Source organism: Oncorhynchus nerka, linkage group LG14, assembly GCF_034236695.1.
Source record: "Oncorhynchus nerka isolate Pitt River linkage group LG14, Oner_Uvic_2.0, whole genome shotgun sequence".
Lineage (NCBI taxonomy): Eukaryota > Metazoa > Chordata > Actinopteri > Salmoniformes > Salmonidae > Oncorhynchus > Oncorhynchus nerka.
This window is the reverse complement of record NC_088409.1, coordinates 67,421,447-67,442,484: the sequence shown is the minus strand read 5'-3', so window position 1 is coordinate 67,442,484 and position 21,038 is coordinate 67,421,447. Positions and strand designations below refer to the sequence as shown.

At 44.9% G+C, this 21,038-nt stretch overlaps 1 protein-coding gene across 1 annotated transcript in view; it reads left to right on the top strand.

Moving 5' to 3' along the window:
- LOC115141268 (stAR-related lipid transfer protein 13-like) overlaps nucleotides 1–21,038 on the top strand; it is a 153,116-nt gene that overhangs the window by 25,283 nt on the left and 106,795 nt on the right. Inside the window, exon 2 of the mRNA XM_065000305.1 lies at nucleotides 2,984–4,741. Coding sequence (XP_064856377.1) covers nucleotides 3,173–4,741 — 1,569 coding nt within the window. The 5' untranslated portion in view covers nucleotides 2,984–3,172. The remainder of the gene's footprint in view (nucleotides 1–2,983; nucleotides 4,742–21,038) is intronic.

The window sequence follows — 21,038 nt, the reverse complement described above, 5'->3', positions numbered from 1 at the left end:
CTGTTAGTAATGCTGTATCTTGTCTGTTAGTAATGCTGTATCTTGTCTGTTAGTAATGCTGTATCTTGTCTGTTTTTAATGCTGTATCTTGTCTGTTTTTAATGCTGCATCTTGTCTGTTTTTAATGCTGTATCTTGTCTGTTTTTAATGCTGTATCTTGTCTGTTTTTAATGCTGTATCTTGTCTGTTTTTAATGCTGTATCTTGTCTGTTAGTAATGCTGTATCTTGTCTGTTTTTAATGCTGTATCTTCTGTCTGTCTTGTCTGTTTTTAATGCTGTATCTTGTCTGTTTTTAATGCTGTATCTTGTCTGTTTTTAATGCTGTATCTTGTCTGTTTTTAATGCTGTATCTTGTCTGTTTTTAATGCTGTATCTTGTCTGTTAGTAATGCTGTATCTTGTCTGTTTTTAATGCTGTATCTTGTCTGTTAGTAATGCTGTATCTTGTCTGTTTTTAATGCTGTATCTTGTCTGTTTTTAATGCTGTATCTTGTCTGTTTTTAATGCTGTATCTTGTCTGTTTTTAATGCTGTATCTTGTCTGTTTTTAATGCTGTATCTTGTCTGTTAGTAATGCTGTATCTTGTCTGTTTTTAATGCTGTATCTTGTCTGTTAGTAATGCTGTATCTTGTCTTAGTAATGCTGTATCTTGTCTGTTTTTAATGCTGTATCTTGTCTGTTTTTAATGCTGTATCTTGTCTGTTTTTAATGCTGTATCTTGTCTGTTTTTAATGCTGTATCTTGTCTGTTAGTAATGCTGTATCTTGTCTGTTTTTAATGCTGTATCTTGTCTGTTAGTAATGCTGTATCTTGTCTTAGTAATGCTGTATCTTGTCTGTTTTTAATGCTGTATCTTGTCCGTTTTTAATGCTGTATCTTGTCTGTTTTTAATGCTGTATCTTGTCTGTTTTTAATGTTGTATCTTGTCTGTTAGTAATGATGTATCTTGTCTGTTAGTAATGCTGTATCTTGTCTGTTAGTAATGCTGTATCTTGTCTGTTTTTAATGCTGTATCTTGTCTGTTAGTAATGCTGTATCTTGTCTGTTTTTAATGCTGTATCTTGTCTGTTTTTAGTGCTGCATCTTGTCTGTTTTTAATGCTGTATCTTGTCTGTTAGTAATGCTGTATCTTGTCTGTTAGTAATGCTGTATCTTGTCTGTTAGTAATGCTGTATCTTGTCTGTTTTTAATGCTGTATCTTGTCTGTTAGTAATGCTGTATCTTGTCTTAGTAATGCTGTATCTTGTCTGTTAGTAAATCTGTATCTTGTCTGTTAGTAATGCTGTATCTTGTCTGTTTTTAATGCTGTATCGTATCTGTTAGTAATGCTGTATCTTGTCTGTTAGTAATGCTGTATCTTGTCTTAGTAATGCTGTATCTTGTCTGTTAGTAAATCTGTATCTTGTCTGTTAGTAATGCTGTATCTTGTCTGTTTTTAATGCTGTATCGTATCTGTTAGTAATGCTGTATCTTGTCTGTTTTTAATGCTGTATCGTGTTTGTTTTTAATGCTGTATCTGGTCTGTTTTTAATGCTGTATCTTGTCTGTTTTTAATGCTGTATCTTGTCTGTTAGTAATGCTGTATCTTGTCTGTTAGTAATGCTGTATCTTGTCTGTTTTTAATGCTGTATCTTGTCTGTTTTTAATGCTGTATCTTGTCTGTTTTTAATGCTGTATCTTGTCTGTTTTTAATGCTGTATCTTGTCTGTTTTTAATTCTGTATCTTGTCTGTTAGTAATGCTGTATCTTGTCTGTTAGTAATGCTGTATCTTGTCTGTTAGTAATGCTGCATCTTGTCTGTTAGTAATGCTGTATCTTGTCTTAGTAATGCTGTATCTTGTCTGTTTTTAATGCTGTATCTTGTCCGTTTTTAATGCTGTATCTTGTCTGTTTTTAATGCTGTATCTTGTCTGTTTTTAATGTTGTATCTTGTCTGTTAGTAATGATGTATCTTGTCTGTTTTTAATGTGTATGCTGTATCTTGTCTGTTAGTAATGCTGTATCTTGTCTGTTTTTAATGCTGTATCTTGTCTGTTAGTAATGCTGTATCTTGTCTGTTTTTAATGCTGTATCTTGTCTGTTTTTAATGCTGCATCTTGTCTGTTTTTAATGCTGTAGCTTGTCTGTTAGTAATGCTGTATCTTGTCTGTTAGTAATGCTGTATCTTGTCTGTTAGTAATGCTGTATCTTGTCTGTTTTTAATGCTGTATCTTGTCTGTTAGTAATGCTGTATCTTGTCTTAGTAATGCTGTATCTTGTCTGTTAGTAATTCTGTATCTTGTCTGTTAGTAATGCTGTATCTTGTCTGTTTTTAATGCTGTATCGTATCTGTTAGTAATGCTGTATCTTGTCTTAGTAATGCTGTATCTTGTCTGTTTTTAATGCTGTATCGTGTCTGTTTTTAATGTTGTATCTGGTCTGTTTTTAATGCTGTATCTTGTCTGTTTTTAATGCTGTATCTTGTCTGTTAGTAATGCTGTATCTTGTCTGTTAGTAATGCTGTATCTTGTCTGTTAGTAATGCTGCATCTTGTCTGTTTTTAATGCTGTATCTTGTCTGTTTTTAATGCTGTATCTTGTCTGTTTTTAATGCTGTATCTTGTCTGTTTTTAATTCTGTATCTTGTCTGTTAGTAATGCTGTATCTTGTCTGTTAGTAATGCTTAATCTTGTCTCTTAGTAATGCTGCATCTTGTCTGTTAGTAATGCTGCATCTTGTCTGTTTTTAATGCTGTATCTTGTCTGTTTTTAATGCTGTATCTTGTCTATTTTTAATGCTGTATCTTGTCTGTTTTAATGCTGTATCTTGTCTGTTAGTAATGCTGTATCTTGTCTGTTAGTAATGCTGTATCTTGTCTGTTTTTAATGCTGTATCTTGTCTGTTAGTAATGCTGTATCTTGTCTGTTAGTAATGCTGTATCTTGTCTGTTATTAATGCTGTATCTTGTCTGTTTTTAATGCTGCATCTTCTCTATTTGTTTCAAGTGATCTGCTGTTTGATCTATGTGAAGGTTGGTGTTGCTAAGCCAGGTGATGAGGATGTCTGAGAGGAACATGGCAAATCCATATAGCTCTTTCATCAGTCAGCAGTCCCTCTGGATCTACCTGTCCACCAGCCACACCACCAGACTACCTGTTCCCTAGTAACACACTGTAACAGACTGTAGAGACAACATGGACACAGCTCTGATGTTTACTCTTAAGGTGCGACAGTCTCTGGCCATGTCAGCATCACCAGGCAGGACCTTCTCACCACAGACACAGCCAACGGCACAGACACAGATACAGAAACAGACACAACCACAGACACTAACACACCAGTCCTCCTCAGACTGTGCTCCAGATTCTTCTCATGATGACGACAGCTCCACAGAGAGCAGTGAGGATGTCTGTCTGCCAGGACCTCTAAGCCTGGAGCTGTCGAAACTGGAACTAGACAACCAGGACACACCCCAGCAGGACAGGGAGGCTGGTTGTGAATATAACAGTACTGGAGCCCCTGGGATAGAGGGAGATCTAGCTATTAGTACTGGAGGTCCAGGAGGGCCAGCAGAGTCTGGTTTTGATGTCTTCCCCCCTGACCCTCTAGACCTAGACCAGATCGTCTGTCCCGCGGGTCTAATCAGTGAGCCAGGCAGTGTCACATCACCATCGCCTGATGATGCCAATAACAATGGATTGGATTTACACAGCAGTTCTCCAGGAGCAGCTGAGGACCACTGCCTAGCCTCCAATGTTCCTTCTCCTAGGATAGAGGGAGATGTGGATGTTCTTGCTCCTAGGATAGAGGAAAACCTGGAAGTTGAGGACAGTAACAGACGTGTAGAATCAGGACATACCCTGGATGCTAACCTCTCTGGTCAGCTAGAGGACATGGAGCTGGGGCATACCTCACCCAGGCAGACAGAGACAGACATGGAGCTGGGCCATACCTCACCCAGGCAGACAGAGACAGACATGGAGCTGGAACATACCTCACCCAGGCAGACGGAGACAGACAGGGAGCTAGAGGAGGAGTCACCCAGGTGGACAGAGGCAGACAGCCAGCCTGAGGACTACTCAGAGGGACCTGTGGAGAACAGACAAGTCCCTACTGATCTGGAACACACAGAAGACAACCATGTCTCCGTCCCTCTAGTCCCAACAGAGAATGGACATATCCCTACCCTTCTGGTCCAATCAGAGGTCAGCCACGTCACTATCTCTGTGGTCCAATCAGAGGCTTTTAGCTCCATCCCTTCTCTAGTGGTCAGTGTAGACAACAACATGGATCCCTTCACACATCCCTCCCTTACCCTGGCCCTATTTGAGGCCCCCTTGGCAGGGCTAGGCCTCTGCGATCACCCCTGCATCATCAAACACAAACCTAGCTCCATCACCTTCTCAGGCTTCACCTGTAGTCCCTCCACCTGTCACTCTAGCACCGACCACAGCGTCTTCATCAAAAACAGCTCTGACTGTAGGGAGTCTTCCTCAGAGAAGGATGATGAAGGTGATGATGAAGATGGGGATGATGAGGACACATTCCCAGAGCTGCTTCAGAGCAGGGAGTTCCTGGTCAGTCGGAGGAGAAGGAGCAGCAGCAGAGACAAAGTAGTTAAGGAGAGAGGATCTATGAGTCCCCAGGCGGAGGCACCAGTCAGCTCTACAACCAACTCTACAGCCAGCTCCCATCTCTCCTCCTTCTCCAAAAACCAGAACCACAGCGGCTGCGAGGCAGAGACTGAGACCAGCAGCACAGAGGTAGGCTACTGTTTATTGTCATTACAGACGCATTTTAGAGCCACAACTGTAAAGATAGTCCCACCTGTATTCCTCACATATTGATGTAATATTCATGTCCACCTAAGGTCAGTTGGTTCAGTAGAGATGTGTTTGAACGTTTATGTCAGGGTTAGGGACTGTGTACTAACTGTAGTTCAACACCATTAGATACAGTATATTAATGTATATGAATACATCGTATGTTAATATAATCCAGCCTGTTCTCTCAATGAGGAACTGTGACTGTTTCTCCCCCAGGCCGTGTATTTCCTGCCTCTTTGCCAGGGGCCATATGTATCAAGGGTCTCAGAGTAGGAGTGTTGATCTAGTTCTGCCTTATAGATAGATGATAATGAATAAGATTACATTGACAGAGGGGACCTGATCCTAGATGATAATGAATATGATTACATGGACAGAGGGGACCTGATCCTAGATGATAATGAATAAGATTACATTGACAGAGGGGACCTGATCCTAGATGATAATGAATATGATTACATGGACAGAGGGGACCTGATCCTAGATGATAATGAATAAGATTACATTGACAGAGGGGACCTGATCCTAGATGATAATGAATACGATTACATGGACAGAGAGGACCTGATCCTAGATCACCACTCATACTCTGAGATGCTTGATACAAAAAAGTATTATAGTATTATAGTATTATACATTCCACTAAGGTTCAGTACAAACACAGTGCTTTGCTATACAAACACCTTCAGTAGTCTGTTTCCCACTGTTTGTTGTTATTGCATTCTGAGATATTACTCTGCTGGAATGAGTGTGTGTACATTGATCTAGTATTTTCCCCAGCGTTTAAAAACACAAAACCCAGCAGGTCTTGCAGGAATGCATACATAAATGCACACATGCATCCTTAAACAGTTTTTGCTTTCCCTCCGGTTTTGACAGAGCTCCTATGCAGGCATCGTTGGGTATATTACAGTAGCAGTGAACATAGTCTCCTATTACCAACAGCTAGATTCTCTTCTTCAATCTCTATAGTGCACTCCTCGGCTCTGGTCAAAAGTAGTGCATTATAGGGAATAGGGATCCATACTGCCGCAGCTCTGTTGTGTTTTCTTCCAGCCGTCCCCCTGACCTTGGTAGTTACCAGACTGTGAATCCATCCCTCCAGGTTTAATAGTTACCAGGCTGTGAGTCCATCCCTCCAGGTTTACTAGTCACCAGGCTGTGACTCCATCCCTCCAGGTTAACTAGTTACCAGGCTGTGACTCCATCCCTCCAGGTTTACTAGTTACCAGGCTGTGAGTCCATCCCTCCAGGTTGACTAGTTACCAGGCTGTGACTCCATCCCTCTAGGTTTAATGGTAGTTACCAGACTATGAGTGACCCCATCCCTCTAGGTTTAATGGTAGTTACCAGGCTGTGACTCAATCCCTCTAGGTTTAATAGTAGTTACCAGGCTGTGAGTCCATCCCTCCAGGTTTAATGGTAGTTACCAGGCTGTGACTCCATCCCTCCAGGTTTAATGGTAGTTACCAGGCTGTGAGTCCATCCCTCTAGGTTTAATGGTAGTTACCAGGCTGTAACCCCCTCCCTCTAGGTTTAATGGTAGTTACCAGGCTGTAACCCCTTCCCTCTAGGTTTAATGGTAGTTACCAGGCTGTAACCCCATCCCTCTAGGTTTAATGGTAGTTACCAGGCTGTAACCCCATCCCTCTAGGTTTAATGGTAGTTACCAGACTATGAGTGACCCCATCCCTCTAGGTTTAATAGTAGTTACCAGGCTGTAACCCCATCCCTCTAGGTTTAATGGTAGTTACCAGGCTGTAACCCCATCCCTCTAGGTTTAATGGTAGTTACCAGGCTGTAACCCCCTCCCTCTAGGTTTAATAGTAGTTACCAGACTATGAGTGACCCCATCCCTCTGGGTTTAATGGTAGTTACCAGGCTGTAACCCCATCCCTCTAGGTTTAATGGTAGTTACCAGGCTGTAACCCCATCCCTCTAGGTTTAATAGTAGTTACCAGGCTGTAACCCCATCCCTCCAGGTTTAATGGTAGTTACCAGGCTGTGAGTCCATCCCTCTAGGTTTAATAGTAGTTACCAGGCTGTAACCCCATCCCTCTAGGTTTAATGGTAGTTACCAGGCTGTAACCCCATCCCTCTAGGTTTAATGGTAGTTACCAGGCTGTAACCCCCTCCCTCTAGGTTTAATAGTAGTTACCAGGCTGTAACCCCATCCCTCTAGGTTTAATGGTAGTTACCAGGCTGTAGTTACCAGGCTGTAACCCCCTCCCTCTAGGTTTAATAGTAGTTACCAGGCTGTAACCCCATCCCTCTAGGTTTAATGGTAGTTACCAGGCTGTAACCCCATCCCTCTAGGTTTAATAGTAGTTACCAGGCTGTAACCCCATCCCTCTAGGTTTAATAGTAGTTACCAGGCTGTAACCCCATCCCTCTAGGTTTAATGGTAGTTACCAGGCTGTAACCCCATCCCTCTAGGTTTAATGGTAGTTACCAGGCTGTAACCCCATCCCTCTAGGTTTAATGGTAGTTACCAGGCTGTAACCCCATCCCTCTAGGTTTAATGGTAGTTACCAGACTATGAGTGACCCCATCCCTCTAGGTTTAATGGTAGTTACCAGGCTGTAACCCCATCCCTCTAGGTTTAATGGTAGTTACCAGGCTGTAACCCCATCCCTCTAGGTTTAATGGTAGTTACCAGGCTGTGACTCCATCCCTCCAGGTTTAATGGTAGTTACCAGGCTGTGACCCCATCCCTCTAGGTTTAATGGTAGTTACCAGGCTGTGAGTCCATCCCTCTAGGTTTAATGGTATTTACCAGAATGTGACCCCTTCCCTCTAGGTTTAATGGTAGTTACCAGGCTGTAACCCCCTCCCTCTAGGTTTAATGGTAGTTACCAGACTATGAGTGACCCCATCCCTCGAGGTTTAATGGTAGTTACCAGGCTGTGACCCCATCCCTCTAGGTTTAATGGTAGTTACCAGGCTGTAACCCCCTCCCTCTAGGTTTAATGGTAGTTACCAGGCTGTAACCCCATCCCTCTAGGTTTAATGGTAGTTACCAGACTATGAGTGACCCCATCCCTCTAGGTTTAATAGTAGTTACCAGACTATGAGTGACCCCATCCCTCTAGGTTTAATAGTAGTTACCAGACTATGAGTGACCCCATCCCTCTGGGTTTAATAGTAGTTACCAGGCTGTAACCCCATCCCTCTAGGTTTAATGGTAGTTACCAGGCTGTAACCCCCTCCCTCTAGGTTTAATGGTAGTTACCAGGCTGTAACCCCATCCCTCTAGGTTTAATGGTAGTTACCAGGCTGTAACCCCATCCCTCTAGGTTTAATGGTAGTTACCAGGCTGTAACCCCATCCCTCTAGGTTTAATGGTAGTTACCAGGCTGTAACCCCATCCCTCTGGGTTTAATGGTAGTTACCAGGCTGTAACCCCATCCCTCTAGGTTTATTAGTAGTTACCAGGCTGTAACCACTTCCCTCTAGGTTTAATAGTAGTTACCAGACTATGAGTGACCCCATCCCTCTAGGTTTAATGGTAGTTACCAGACTATGAGTGACCCCATCCCTCTGGGTTTAATGGTAGTTACCAGGCTGTAACCCCATCCCTCTAGGTTTAATGGTAGTTACCAGGCTGTAACCCCATCCCTCTAGGTTTAATGGTAGTTACCAGGCTGTAACCCCATCCCTCTAGGTTTAATGGTAGTTACCAGGCTGTAATCCCTCTAGGTCCAGGCTCTCCCTCTAGGTTTAATGGTAGTTACCAGGCTGTAACCCCATCCCTCTAGGTTTAATGGTAGTTACCAGGCTGTAACCCCATCCCTCTAGGTTTAATGGTAGTTACCAGGCTGTAACCCCATCCCTCTAGGTTTAATGGTAGTTACCAGGCTGTAACCCCATCCCTCTAGGTTTAATGGTAGTTACCAGGCTGTAACCCCATCCCTCTAGGTTTAATGGTAGTTACCAGGCTGTAACCCCATCCCTCTAGGTTTAATGGTAGTTACCAGGCTGTAACCCCATCCCTCTGGGTTTAATGGTAGTTACCAGGCTGTAACCCCATCCCTCTAGGTTTAATGGTAGTTACCAGGCTGTAACCCCATCCCTCTAGGTTTAATGGTAGTTACCAGGCTGTAACCCCATCCCTCCAGGTTTAATGGTAGTTACCAGGCTGTGACCCCATCCCTCTAGGTTTAATGGTAGTTACCAGGCTGTAACCCCATCCCTCTAGGTTTAATGGTAGTTACCAGGCTGTAACCCCATCCCTCTAGGTTTAATGGTAGTTACCAGGCTGTAACCCCATCCCTCTAGGTTTAATGGTAGTTACCAGGCTGTAACCCCATCCCTCTAGGTTTAATGGTAGTTACCAGGCTGTAACCCCATCCCTCTAGGTTTAATGGTAGTTACCAGGCTGTAACCCCATCCCTCTAGGTTTAATGGTAGTTACCAGGCTGTAACCCCATCCCTCTAGGTTTAATGGTAGTTACCAGGCTGTAACCCCATCCCTCTAGGTTTAATGGTAGTTACCAGGCTGTAACCCCATCCCTCTAGGTTTAATGGTAGTTACCAGGCTGTAACCCCATCCCTCTAGGTTTAATGGTAGTTACCAGGCTGTAACCCCATCCCTCTAGGTTTAATGGTAGTTACCAGGCTGTAACCCCATCCCTCTAGGTTTAATGGTAGTTACCAGGCTGTAACCCCATCCCTCTAGGTTTAATGGTAGTTACCAGACTGTAACCCCATCCCTCTAGGTTTAATGGTAGTTACCAGGCTGTAACCCCATCCCTCTAGGTTTAATGGTAGTTACCAGGCTGTAACCCCATCCCTCTAGGTTTAATAGTAGTTACCAGGCTGTAACCCCATCCCTCCAGGTTTAATGGTAGTTACCAGGCTGTGAGTCCATCCCTCTAGGTTTAATGGTAGTTACCAGACTATGAGTGACCCCATCCCTCTAGGTTTAATGGTAGTTACCAGGCTGTAACCCCATCCCTCTAGGTTTAATGGTAGTTACCAGGCTGTAACCCCATCCCTCTAGGTTTAATGGTAGTTACCAGGCTGTGAGTGACCCCATCCCTCTAGGTTTAATGGTAGTTACCAGGCTGTAACCCCATCCCTCTAGGTTTAATGGTAGTTACCAGGCTGTAACCCCATCCCTCTAGGTTTAATGGTAGTTACCAGGCTGTAACCCCCTCCCTCTAGGTTTAATGGTAGTTACCAGACTATGAGTGACCCCATCCCTCTAGGTTTAATGGTAGTTACCAGACTATGAGTGACCCCATCCCTCTAGGTTTAATGGTAGTTACCAGGCTGTAACCCCATCCCTCTAGGTTTAATGGTAGTTACCAGGCTGTAACCCCATCCCTCTAGGTTTAATGGTAGTTACCAGGCTGTAACCCCATCCCTCTAGGTTTAATGGTAGTTACCAGGCTGTAACCCCATCCCTCTAGGTTTAATGGTAGTTACCAGGCTGTAACCCCATCCCTCTAGGTTTAATGGTAGTTACCAGGCTGTAACCCCATCCTCTAGGTTTAATGGTAGTTACCAGGCTGTAACCCCATCCCTCTAGGTTTAATGGTAGTTACCAGGCTGTAACCCCATCCCTCTAGGTTTAATGGTAGTTACCAGGCTGTAACCCCATCCCTCTAGGTTTAATGGTAGTTACCAGGCTGTAACCCCATCCCTCTAGGTTTAATGGTAGTTACCAGGCTGTAACCCCATCCCTCTAGGTTTAATGGTAGTTACCAGGCTGTAACCCCATCCCTCTAGGTTTAATGGTAGTTACCAGGCTGTAACCCCATCCCTCTAGGTTTAATGGTAGTTACCAGGCTGTAACCCCATCCCTCTAGGTTTAATGGTAGTTACCAGACTGTGACCCCATCCCTCTAGGTTTAATGGTAGTTACCAGGCTGTAACCCCATCCCTCTAGGTTTAATGGTAGTTACCAGGCTGTAACCCCATCCCTCTAGGTTTAATGGTAGTTACCAGGCTGTAACCCCATCCCTCTAGGTTTAATGGTAGTTACCAGGCTCTAGGTTTAATGGTAGTTACCCCATCCCCATCCCTCTGGTTTAATGGTAGTTACCAGGCTGTAACCCCATCCCTCTAGGTTTATTAGTAGTTACCAGGCTGTAACCACTTCCCTCTAGGTTTAATAGTAGTTACCAGACTATGAGTGACCCCATCCCTCTAGGTTTAATGGTAGTTACCAGACTATGAGTGACCCCATCCCTCTGGGTTTAATGGTAGTTACCAGGCTGTAACCCCATCCCTCTAGGTTTAATGGTAGTTACCAGACTGAGTGACCCCATCCCTCTAGGTTTAATGGTAGTTACCAGGCTGTAACCCCATCCCCATTTAATAGTAGTTACCAGGCTGTAACCCCATCCCTCCAGGTTTAATGGTAGTTACCAGGCTGTAACCCCATCCCTCTAGGTTTAATGGTAGTTACCAGGCTGTAACCCCATCCCTCTAGGTTTAATGGTAGTTACCAGGCTGTAGTGACCCCATCCCTCTAGGTTTAATGGTAGTTACCAGGCTGTAACCCCATCCCTCTAGGTTTAATGGTAGTTACCAGGCTGTAACCCCATCCCTCTAGGTTTAATGGTAGTTACCAGGCTGTAACCCCATCCCTCTAGGTTTAATGGTAGTTACCAGGCTGTAACCCCATCCCTCTAGGTTTAATGGTAGTTACCAGGCTGTAACCCCATCCCTCTAGGTTTAATGGTAGTTACCAGGCTGTAACCCCATCCCTCTAGGTTTAATGGTAGTTACCAGGCTGTAACCCCATCCCTCTAGGTTTAATGGTAGTTACCAGGCTGTAACCCCATCCCTCTAGGTTTAATGGTAGTTACCAGGCTAGTGACCCCATCCCTCTAGGTTTAATGGTAGTTACCAGGCTGTAACCCCATCCCTCTAGGTTTAATGGTAGTTACCAGGCTGTAACCCCATCCCTCTAGGTTTAATGGTAGTTACCAGGCTGTTGAACCCCATCCCTCTAGGTTTAATGGTAGTTACTAGGCTGTGACTCCATCCCTCTAGGTTTAATGGTAGTTACCAGACTATGAGTGACCCCATCCCTCTAGGTTTAATGGTAGTTACCAGGCTGTAACCCCATCCCTCTAGGTTTAATAGTAGTTACCAGGCTGTAACCCCATCCCTCTAGGTTTAATGGTAGTTACCAGACTATGAGTGACCCCATCCCTCTAGGTTTAATGGTAGTTACCAGGCTGTAACCCCATCCCTCTAGGTTTAATGGTAGTTACCAGGCTGTAACCCCATCCCTCTAGGTTTAATGGTAGTTACCAGGCTGTAACCCCATCCCTCTAGGTTTAATAGTAGTTACCAGGCTGTAACCCCATCCCTCTAGGTTTAATGGTAGTTACCAGACTATGAGTGACCCCATCCCTCTAGGTTTAATGGTAGTTACCAGGCTGTAACCCCATCCCTCTAGGTTTAATGGTAGTTACCAGGCTGTAACCCCATCCCTCTAGGTTTAATGGTAGTTACCAGGCTGTAACCCCATCCCTCTAGGTTTAATGGTAGTTACCAGGCTGTAACCCCATCCCTCTAGGTTTAATGGTAGTTACCAGGCTGTAACCCCATCCCTCTAGGTTTAATGGTAGTTACCAGGCTGTAACCCCATCCCTCTAGGTTTAATGGTAGTTACCAGGCTGTAACCCCATCCCTCTAGGTTTAATGGTAGTTACCAGGCTGTAACCCCATCCCTCTAGGTTTAATGGTAGTTACCAGGCTGTAACCCCATCCCTCTAGGTTTAATCCCTCTAGGTTTAGTTACCAGGCTGTAACCCCATCCCTCTAGGTTTAATGGTAGTTACCAGGCTGTAACCCCATCCCTCTAGGTTTAATGGTAGTTACCAGGCTGTAACCCCATCCCTCTAGGTTTAATGGTAGTTACCAGGCTGTAACCCCATCCCTCTAGGTTTAATGGTAGTTACCAGGCTGTAACCCCATCCCTCTGGGTTTAATGGTAGTTACCAGGCTGTAACCCCATCCCTCTAGGTTTAATGGTAGTTACCAGACTATGAGTGACCCCATCCCTCTAGGTTTAATGGTAGTTACCAGGCTGTAACCCCATCCCTCTAGGTTTAATGGTAGTTACCAGGGTTTAATGGTAGTTACCAGACTATGAGTGACCCCATCCCTCTAGGTTTAATAGTAGTTACCAGACTATGTAACCCCATCCCTCTAGGTTTAATGGTAGTTACCAGACTATGAGTGACCCCATCCCTCTAGGTTTAATGGTAGTTACCAGACTATGAGTGACCCCATCCCTCTAGGTTTAATGGTAGTTACCAGGCTGTAACCCCATCCCTCTAGGTTTAATGGTAGTTACCAGGCTGTAACCCCATCCCTCTAGGTTTAATGGTAGTTACCAGGCTGTAACCCCATCCCTCTAGGTTTAATGGTAGTTACCAGACTATGAGTGACCCCATCCCTCTAGGTTTAATGGTAGTTACCAGACTATGAGTGACCCCATCCCTCTAGGTTTAATGGTAGTTACCAGACTATGAGTGACCCCATCCCTCTAGGTTTAATAGTAGTTACCAGACTATGAGTGACCCCATCCCTCTAGGTTTAATGGTAGTTACCAGACTATGAGTGACCCCATCCCTCTAGGTTTAATGGTAGTTACCAGGCTGTAACCCCATCCCTCTAGGTTTAATAGTAGTTACCAGACTATGAGTGACCCCATCCCTCTAGGTTTAATGGTAGTTACCAGGCTGTAACCCCCTCCCTCTAGGTTTAATGGTAGTTACCAGGCTGTAACCCCATCCCTCTAGGTTTAATAGTAGTTACCAGGCTGTAACCCCATCCCTCTAGGTTTAATGGTAGTTACCAGACTATGAGTGACCCCATCCCTCTAGGTTTAATGGTAGTTACCAGGCTGTAACCCCATCCCTCTAGGTTTAATGGTAGTTACCAGGCTGTAACCCCATCCCTCTAGGTTTAATGGTAGTTACCAGGCTGTAACCCATCCCTCTAGGTTTAATGGTAGTTACCAGGCTGTAACCCCATCCCTCTAGGTTTAATGGTTTAGTTACCAGGCTGTAACCCCATCCCTCTAGGTTTAATGGTAGTTACCAGGCTGTAACCCCATCCCTTTAGGTTTAATGGTAGTTACCAGGCTGTAACCCCCTCCCTCTAGGTTTAATGGTCCCAGGCTTTAATCCCTCTAGGTTTAATAGTAGTTACCAGGCTGTAACCCCATCCCTCTAGGTTTAATGGTAGTTACCAGGCTGTAACCCCATCCCTCTAGGTTTAATAGTAGTTACCAGGCTGTAACCCCATCCCTCTAGGTTTAATGGTAGTTACCAGGCTGTAACCCCCTCCCTCTAGGTTTAATGGTAGTTACCAGACTATGAGTGACCCCATCCCTCTAGGTTTAATGGTAGTTACCAGGCTGTAACCCCATCCTCTAGGTTTAATGGTTACCAGGCTGTAACCCCATCCCTCTGGGTTTAATGGTAGTTACCAGACTATGAGTGACCCCATCCTCTAGGTTTAATAGTAGTTACCAGGCTGTAACCCCATCCCTCTAGGTTTAATAGTAGTTACCAGACTATGAGTGACCCCATCCCTCTAGGTTTAATGGTAGTTACCAGACTATGAGTGACCCCATCCCTCTGGGTTTAATGGTAGTTACCAGACTATGAGTGACCCCATCCCTCTAGGTTTAATGGTAGTTACCAGGCTGTAACCCCATCCCTCTAGGTTTAATGGTAGTTACCAGGCTGTAACCCCATCCCTCTAGGTTTAATGGTAGTTACCAGGCTGTAACCCCATCCCTCTAGGTTTAATGGTAGTTACCAGGCTGTAACCCCATCCCTCTAGGTTTAATGGTAGTTACCAGACTATGAGTGACCCCATCCCTCTAGGTTTAATGGTAGTTACCAGACTATGAGTGACCCCATCCCTCTAGGTTTAATGGTAGTTACCAGACTATGAGTGACCCCATCCTCTAGGTTTAATAGTAGTTACCAGACTATGAGTGACCCCATCCCTCTAGGTTTAATGGTAGTTACCAGACTATGAGTGACCCCATCCCTCTAGGTTTAATGGTAGTTACCAGGCTGTAACCCCATCCCTCTAGGTTTAATAGTAGTTACCAGGCTGTAACCCCATCCCTCTAGGTTTAATGGTAGTTACCAGACTATGAGTGACCCCATCCCTCTAGGTTTAATAGTAGTTACCAGACTATGAGTGACCCCATCCCTCTAGGTTTAATGGTAGTTACCAGACTATGAGTGACCCCATCCCTCTAGGTTTAATAGTAGTTACCAGACTATGAGTGACCCCATCCCTCTAGGTTTAATGGTAGTTACCAGGCTGTGACCCCATCCCTCTAGGTTTAATGGTAGTTACCAGGCTGTAACCCCATCCCTCTAGGTTTAATAGTAGTTACCAGGCTGTAACCCCTTCCCTCTAGGTTTAATAGTAGTTACCAGACTATGAGTGACCCCATCCCTCTAGGTTTAATAGTAGTTACCAGACTATGAGTGACCCCATCCCTCTAGGTTTAATAGTAGTTACCAGACTATGAGTGACCCCATCCCTCTAGGTTTAATAGTAGTTACCAGACTATGAGTGACCCCATCCCTCTAGGTTTAATGGTAGTTACCAGGCTGTAACCCCTTCCCTCTAGGTTTAATGGTAGTTACCAGGCTGTAACCCCATCCCTCTAGGTTTAATGGTAGTTACCAGGCTGTAACCCCATCCCTCTAGGTTTAATGGTAGTTACCAGGCTGTAACCCCTTCCCTCTAGGTTTAATGGTAGTTACCAGGCTGTAACCCCATCCCTCTAGGGTTAATGGTAGTTACCAGGCTGTAACCCACTCCCTCTAGGTTTAATGGTAGTTACCAGGCTGTAACCCCATCCCTCTAGGTTTAATGGTAGTTACCAGACTATGAGTGACCCCATCCCTCTAGGTTTAATGGTAGTTATCAGGCTGTAACCCCATCCCTCTAGGTTTAATAGTAGTTACCAGGCTGTAACCCCATCCCTCTAGGTTTAATGGTAGTTACCAGACTGTAACCCCATCCCTCTAGGTTTAATGGTAGTTAACAGGCTGTAACCCCCTCCCTCTAGGTTTAATGGTAGTTACCAGGCTGTAACCCCATCCCTCTAGGTTTAATGGTAGTTACCAGACTATGAGTGACCCCATCCCTCTAGGTTTAATGGTAGTTCCCAGGCTGTAACCCCTTCCCTCTAGGTTTAATGGTAGTTACCAGGCTGTAACCCCCTCCCTCTAGGTTTAATAGTAGTTACCAGGCTGTAACCCCATCCCTCTAGGTTTAATAGTAGTTACCAGGCTGTAACCCCATCCCTCTAGGTTTAATGGTAGTTACCAGACTATGAGGGACCCCATCCCTCTAGGTTTAATGGTAGTTACCAGGCTGTAACCCCATCCCTCTAGGTTTAATGGTAGTTACCAGGCTGTAACCCCATCCCTCTAGGTTTAATGGTAGTTACCAGGCTGTAACCCCCTCCCTCTAGGTTTAATGGTAGTTACCAGACTATGAGTGACCCCATCCCTCTAGGTTTAATGGTAGTTACCAGGCTGTAACCCCATCCCTCTAGGTTTAATGGTTACCAGGCTGTAACCCCATCCCTCTGGGTTTAATGGTAGTTACCAGACTATGAGTGACCCCATCCCTCTAGGTTTAATAGTAGTTACCAGGCTGTAACCCCATCCCTCTAGGTTTAATAGTAGTTACCATACTATGAGTGACCCCATCCCTCTAGGTTTAATGGTAGTTACCAGACTATGAGTGACCCCATCCCTCTGGGTTTAATGGTAGTTACCAGACTATGAGTGACCCCATCCCTCTAGGTTTAATGGTAGTTACCAGGCTGTAACCCCATCCCTCTAGGTTTAATGGTAGTTACCAGGCTGTAACCCCATCCCTCTAGGTTTAATGGTAGTTACCAGGCTGTAACCCCATCCCTCTAGGTTTAATGGTAGTTACCAGGCTGTAACCCCATCCCTCTAGGTTTAATGGTAGTTACCAGACTATGAGTGACCCCATCCCTCTAGGTTTAATGGTAGTTACCAGACTATGAGTGACCCCATCCCTCTAGGTTTAATGGTAGTTACCAGACTATGAGTGACCCCATCCCTCTAGGTTTAATAGTAGTTACCAGACTATGAGTGACCCCATCCCTCTAGGTTTAATGGTAGTTACCAGACTATGAGTGACCCCATCCCTCTAGGTTTAATGGTAGTTACCAGGCTGTAACCCCATCCCTCTAGGTTTAATAGTAGTTACCAGGCTGTAACCCCATCCCTCTAGGTTTAATGGTAGTTACCAGACTATGAGTGACCCCATCCCTCTAGGTTTAATAGTAGTTACCAGACTATGAGTGACCCCATCCCTCTAGGTTTAATGGTAGTTACCAGACTATGAGTGACCCCATCCCTCTAGGTTTAATAGTAGTTACCAGACTATGAGTGACCCCATCCCTCTAGGTTTAATGGTAGTTACCAGGCTGTGACCCCATCCCTCTAGGTTTAATGGTAGTTACCAGGCTGTAACCCCATCCCTCTAGGTTTAATAGTAGTTACCAGGCTGTAACCCCTTCCCTCTAGGTTTAATAGTAGTTACCAGACTATGAGTGACCCCATCCCTCTAGGTTTAATAGTAGTTACCAGACTATGAGTGACCCCATCCCTCTAGGTTTAATAGTAGTTACCAGACTATGAGTGACCCCATCCCTCTAGGTTTAATAGTAGTTACCAGACTATGAGTGACCCCATCCCTCTAGGTTTAATGGTAGTTACCAGGCTGTAACCCCATCCCTCTAGGTTTAATGGTAGTTACCAGGCTGTAACCCCATCCCTCTAGGTTTAATGGTAGTTACCAGGCTGTAACCCCATCCCTCTAGGTTTAATGGTAGTTACCAGGCTGTAACCCCTTCCCTCTAGGTTTAATGGTAGTTACCAGGCTGTAACCCCATCCCTCTAGGGTTAATGGTAGTTACCAGGCTGTAACCCACTCCCTCTAGGTTTAATGGTAGTTACCAGGCTGTAACCCCATCCCTCTAGGTTTAATGGTAGTTACCAGACTATGAGTGACCCCATCCCTCTAGGTTTAATGGTAGTTATCAGGCTGTAACCCCATCCCTCTAGGTTTAATAGTAGTTACCAGGCTGTAACCCCATCCCTCTAGGTTTAATGGTAGTTACCAGACTGTAACCCCATCCCTCTAGGTTTAATGGTAGTTAACAGGCTGTAACCCCCTCCCTCTAGGTTTAATGGTAGTTACCAGGCTGTAACCCCATCCCTCTAGGTTTAATGGTAGTTACCAGACTATGAGTGACCCCATCCCTCTAGGTTTAATGGTAGTTCCCAGGCTGTAACCCCTTCCCTCTAGGTTTAATGGTAGTTACCAGGCTGTAACCCCCTCCCTCTAGGTTTAATAGTAGTTACCAGGCTGTAACCCCATCCCTCTAGGTTTAATAGTAGTTACCAGGCTGTAACCCCATCCCTCTAGGTTTAATGGTAGTTACCAGACTATGAGGGACCCCATCCCTCTAGGTTTAATGGTAGTTACCAGGCTGTAACCCCATCCCTCTAGGTTTAATGGTAGTTACCAGGCTGTAACCCCATCCCTCTAGGTTTAATGGTAGTTACCAGGCTGTAACCCACTCCCTCTAGGTTTAATGGTAGTTACCAGGCTGTAACCCCATCCCTCTAGGTTTAATGGTAGTTACCAGGCTGTAACTCCATCCCTCTAGGTTTAATGGTAGTTACCAGGCTGTAACCCCATCCCTCTTGGTTTAATGGTAGTTACCAGGCTGTAACCCCATCCCTCTAGGTTTAATGGTAGTTACCAGGCTGTAACCCCCTCCCTCTAGGTTTAATGGTAGTTACCAGGCTGTAACCCCCTCCCTCTAGGTTTAATAGTAGTTACCAGGCTGTAACCCCATCCCTCTAGGTTTAATGGTAGTTACCAGGCTGTAACCCCATCCCTCTAGGTTTAATAGTAGTTACCAGGCTGTAACCCCATCCCTCTAGGTTTAATGGTAGTTACCAGGCTGTAACCCCCTCCCTCTAGGTTTAATGGTAGTTACCAGACTATGAGTGACCCCATCCCTCTAGGTTTAATGGTAGTTACCAGGCTGTAACCCCATCCCTCTAGGTTTAATGGTTACCAGGCTGTAACCCCATCCCTCTGGGTTTAATGGTAGTTACCAGACTATGAGTGACCCCATCCCTCTAGGTTTAATAGTAGTTACCAGGCTGTAACCCCATCCCTCTAGGTTTAATAGTAGTTACCAGACTATGAGTGACCCCATCCCTCTAGGTTTAATGGTAGTTACCAGACTATGAGTGACCCCATCCCTCTGGGTTTAATGGTAGTTACCAGACTATGAGTGACCCCATCCCTCTAGGTTTAATGGTAGTTACCAGGCTGTAACCCCATCCCTCTAGGTTTAATGGTAGTTACCAGGCTGTAACCCCATCCCTCTAGGTTTAATGGTAGTTACCAGGCTGTAACCCCATCCCTCTAGGTTTAATGGTAGTTACCAGGCTGTAACCCCATCCCTCTAGGTTTAATGGTAGTTACCAGACTATGAGTGACCCCATCCCTCTAGGTTTAATGGTAGTTACCAGACTATGAGTGACCCCATCCCTCTAGGTTTAATGGTAGTTACCAGACTATGAGTGACCCCATCCCTCTAGGTTTAATAGTAGTTACCAGACTATGAGTGACCCCATCCCTCTAGGTTTAATGGTAGTTACCAGACTATGAGTGACCCCATCCCTCTAGGTTTAATGGTAGTTACCAGGCTGTAACCCCATCCCTCTAGGTTTAATAGTAGTTACCAGACTATGAGTGACCCCATCCCTCTAGGTTTAATGGTAGTTACCAGGCTGTAACCCCCTCCCTCTAGGTTTAATGGTAGTTACCAGGCTGTAACCCCATCCCTCTAGGTTTAATAGTAGTTACCAGGCTGTAACCCCATCCCTCTAGGTTTAATGGTAGTTACCAGACTATGAGTGACCCCATCCCTCTAGGTTTAATGGTAGTTACCAGGCTGTAACCCCATCCCTCTAGGTTTAATGGTAGTTACCAGGCTGTAACCCCATCCCTCTAGGTTTAATGGTAGTTACCAGGCTGTAACCCACTCCCTCTAGGTTTAATGGTAGTTACCAGGCTGTAACCCCATCCCTCTAGGTTTAATGGTAGTTACCAGGCTGTAACCCCATCCCTCTAGGTTTAATGGTAGTTACCAGGCTGTAACCCCATCCCTCTTGGTTTAATGGTAGTTACCAGGCTGTAACCCCATCCCTTTATGTTTAATGGTAGTTACCAGGCTGTAACCCCCTCCCTCTAGGTTTAATGGTAGTTACCAGGCTGTAACCCCCTCCCTCTAGGTTTAATAGTAGTTACCAGGCTGTAACCCCATCCCTCTAGGTTTAATGGTAGTTACCAGGCTGTAACCCCATCCCTCTAGGTTTAATAGTAGTTACCAGGCTGTAACCCCATCCCTCTAGGTTTAATGGTAGTTACCAGGCTGTAACCCCCTCCCTCTAGGTTTAATGGTAGTTACCAGACTATGAGTGACCCCATCCCTCTAGGTTTAATGGTAGTTACCAGGCTGTAACCCCATCCCTCTAGGTTTAATGGTTACCAGGCTGTAACCCCATCCCTCTGGGTTTAATGGTAGTTACCAGACTATGAGTGACCCCATCCCTCTAGGTTTAATAGTAGTTACCAGGCTGTAACCCCATCCCTCTAGGTTTAATAGTAGTTACCAGACTATGAGTGACCCCATCCCTCTAGGTTTAATGGTAGTTACCAGACTATGAGTGACCCCATCCCTCTGGGTTTAATGGTAGTTACCAGACTATGAGTGACCCCATCCCTCTAGGTTTAATGGTAGTTACCAGGCTGTAACCCCATCCCTCTAGGTTTAATGGTAGTTACCAGGCTGTAACCCCATCCCTCTAGGTTTAATGGTAGTTACCAGGCTGTAACCCCATCCCTCTAGGTTTAATGGTAGTTACCAGGCTGTAACCCCATCCCTCTAGGTTTAATGGTAGTTACCAGACTATGAGTGACCCCATCCCTCTAGGTTTAATGGTAGTTACCAGACTATGAGTGACCCCATCCCTCTAGGTTTAATGGTAGTTACCAGACTATGAGTGACCCCATCCCTCTAGGTTTAATAGTAGTTACCAGACTATGAGTGACCCCATCCCTCTAGGTTTAATGGTAGTTACCAGACTATGAGTGACCC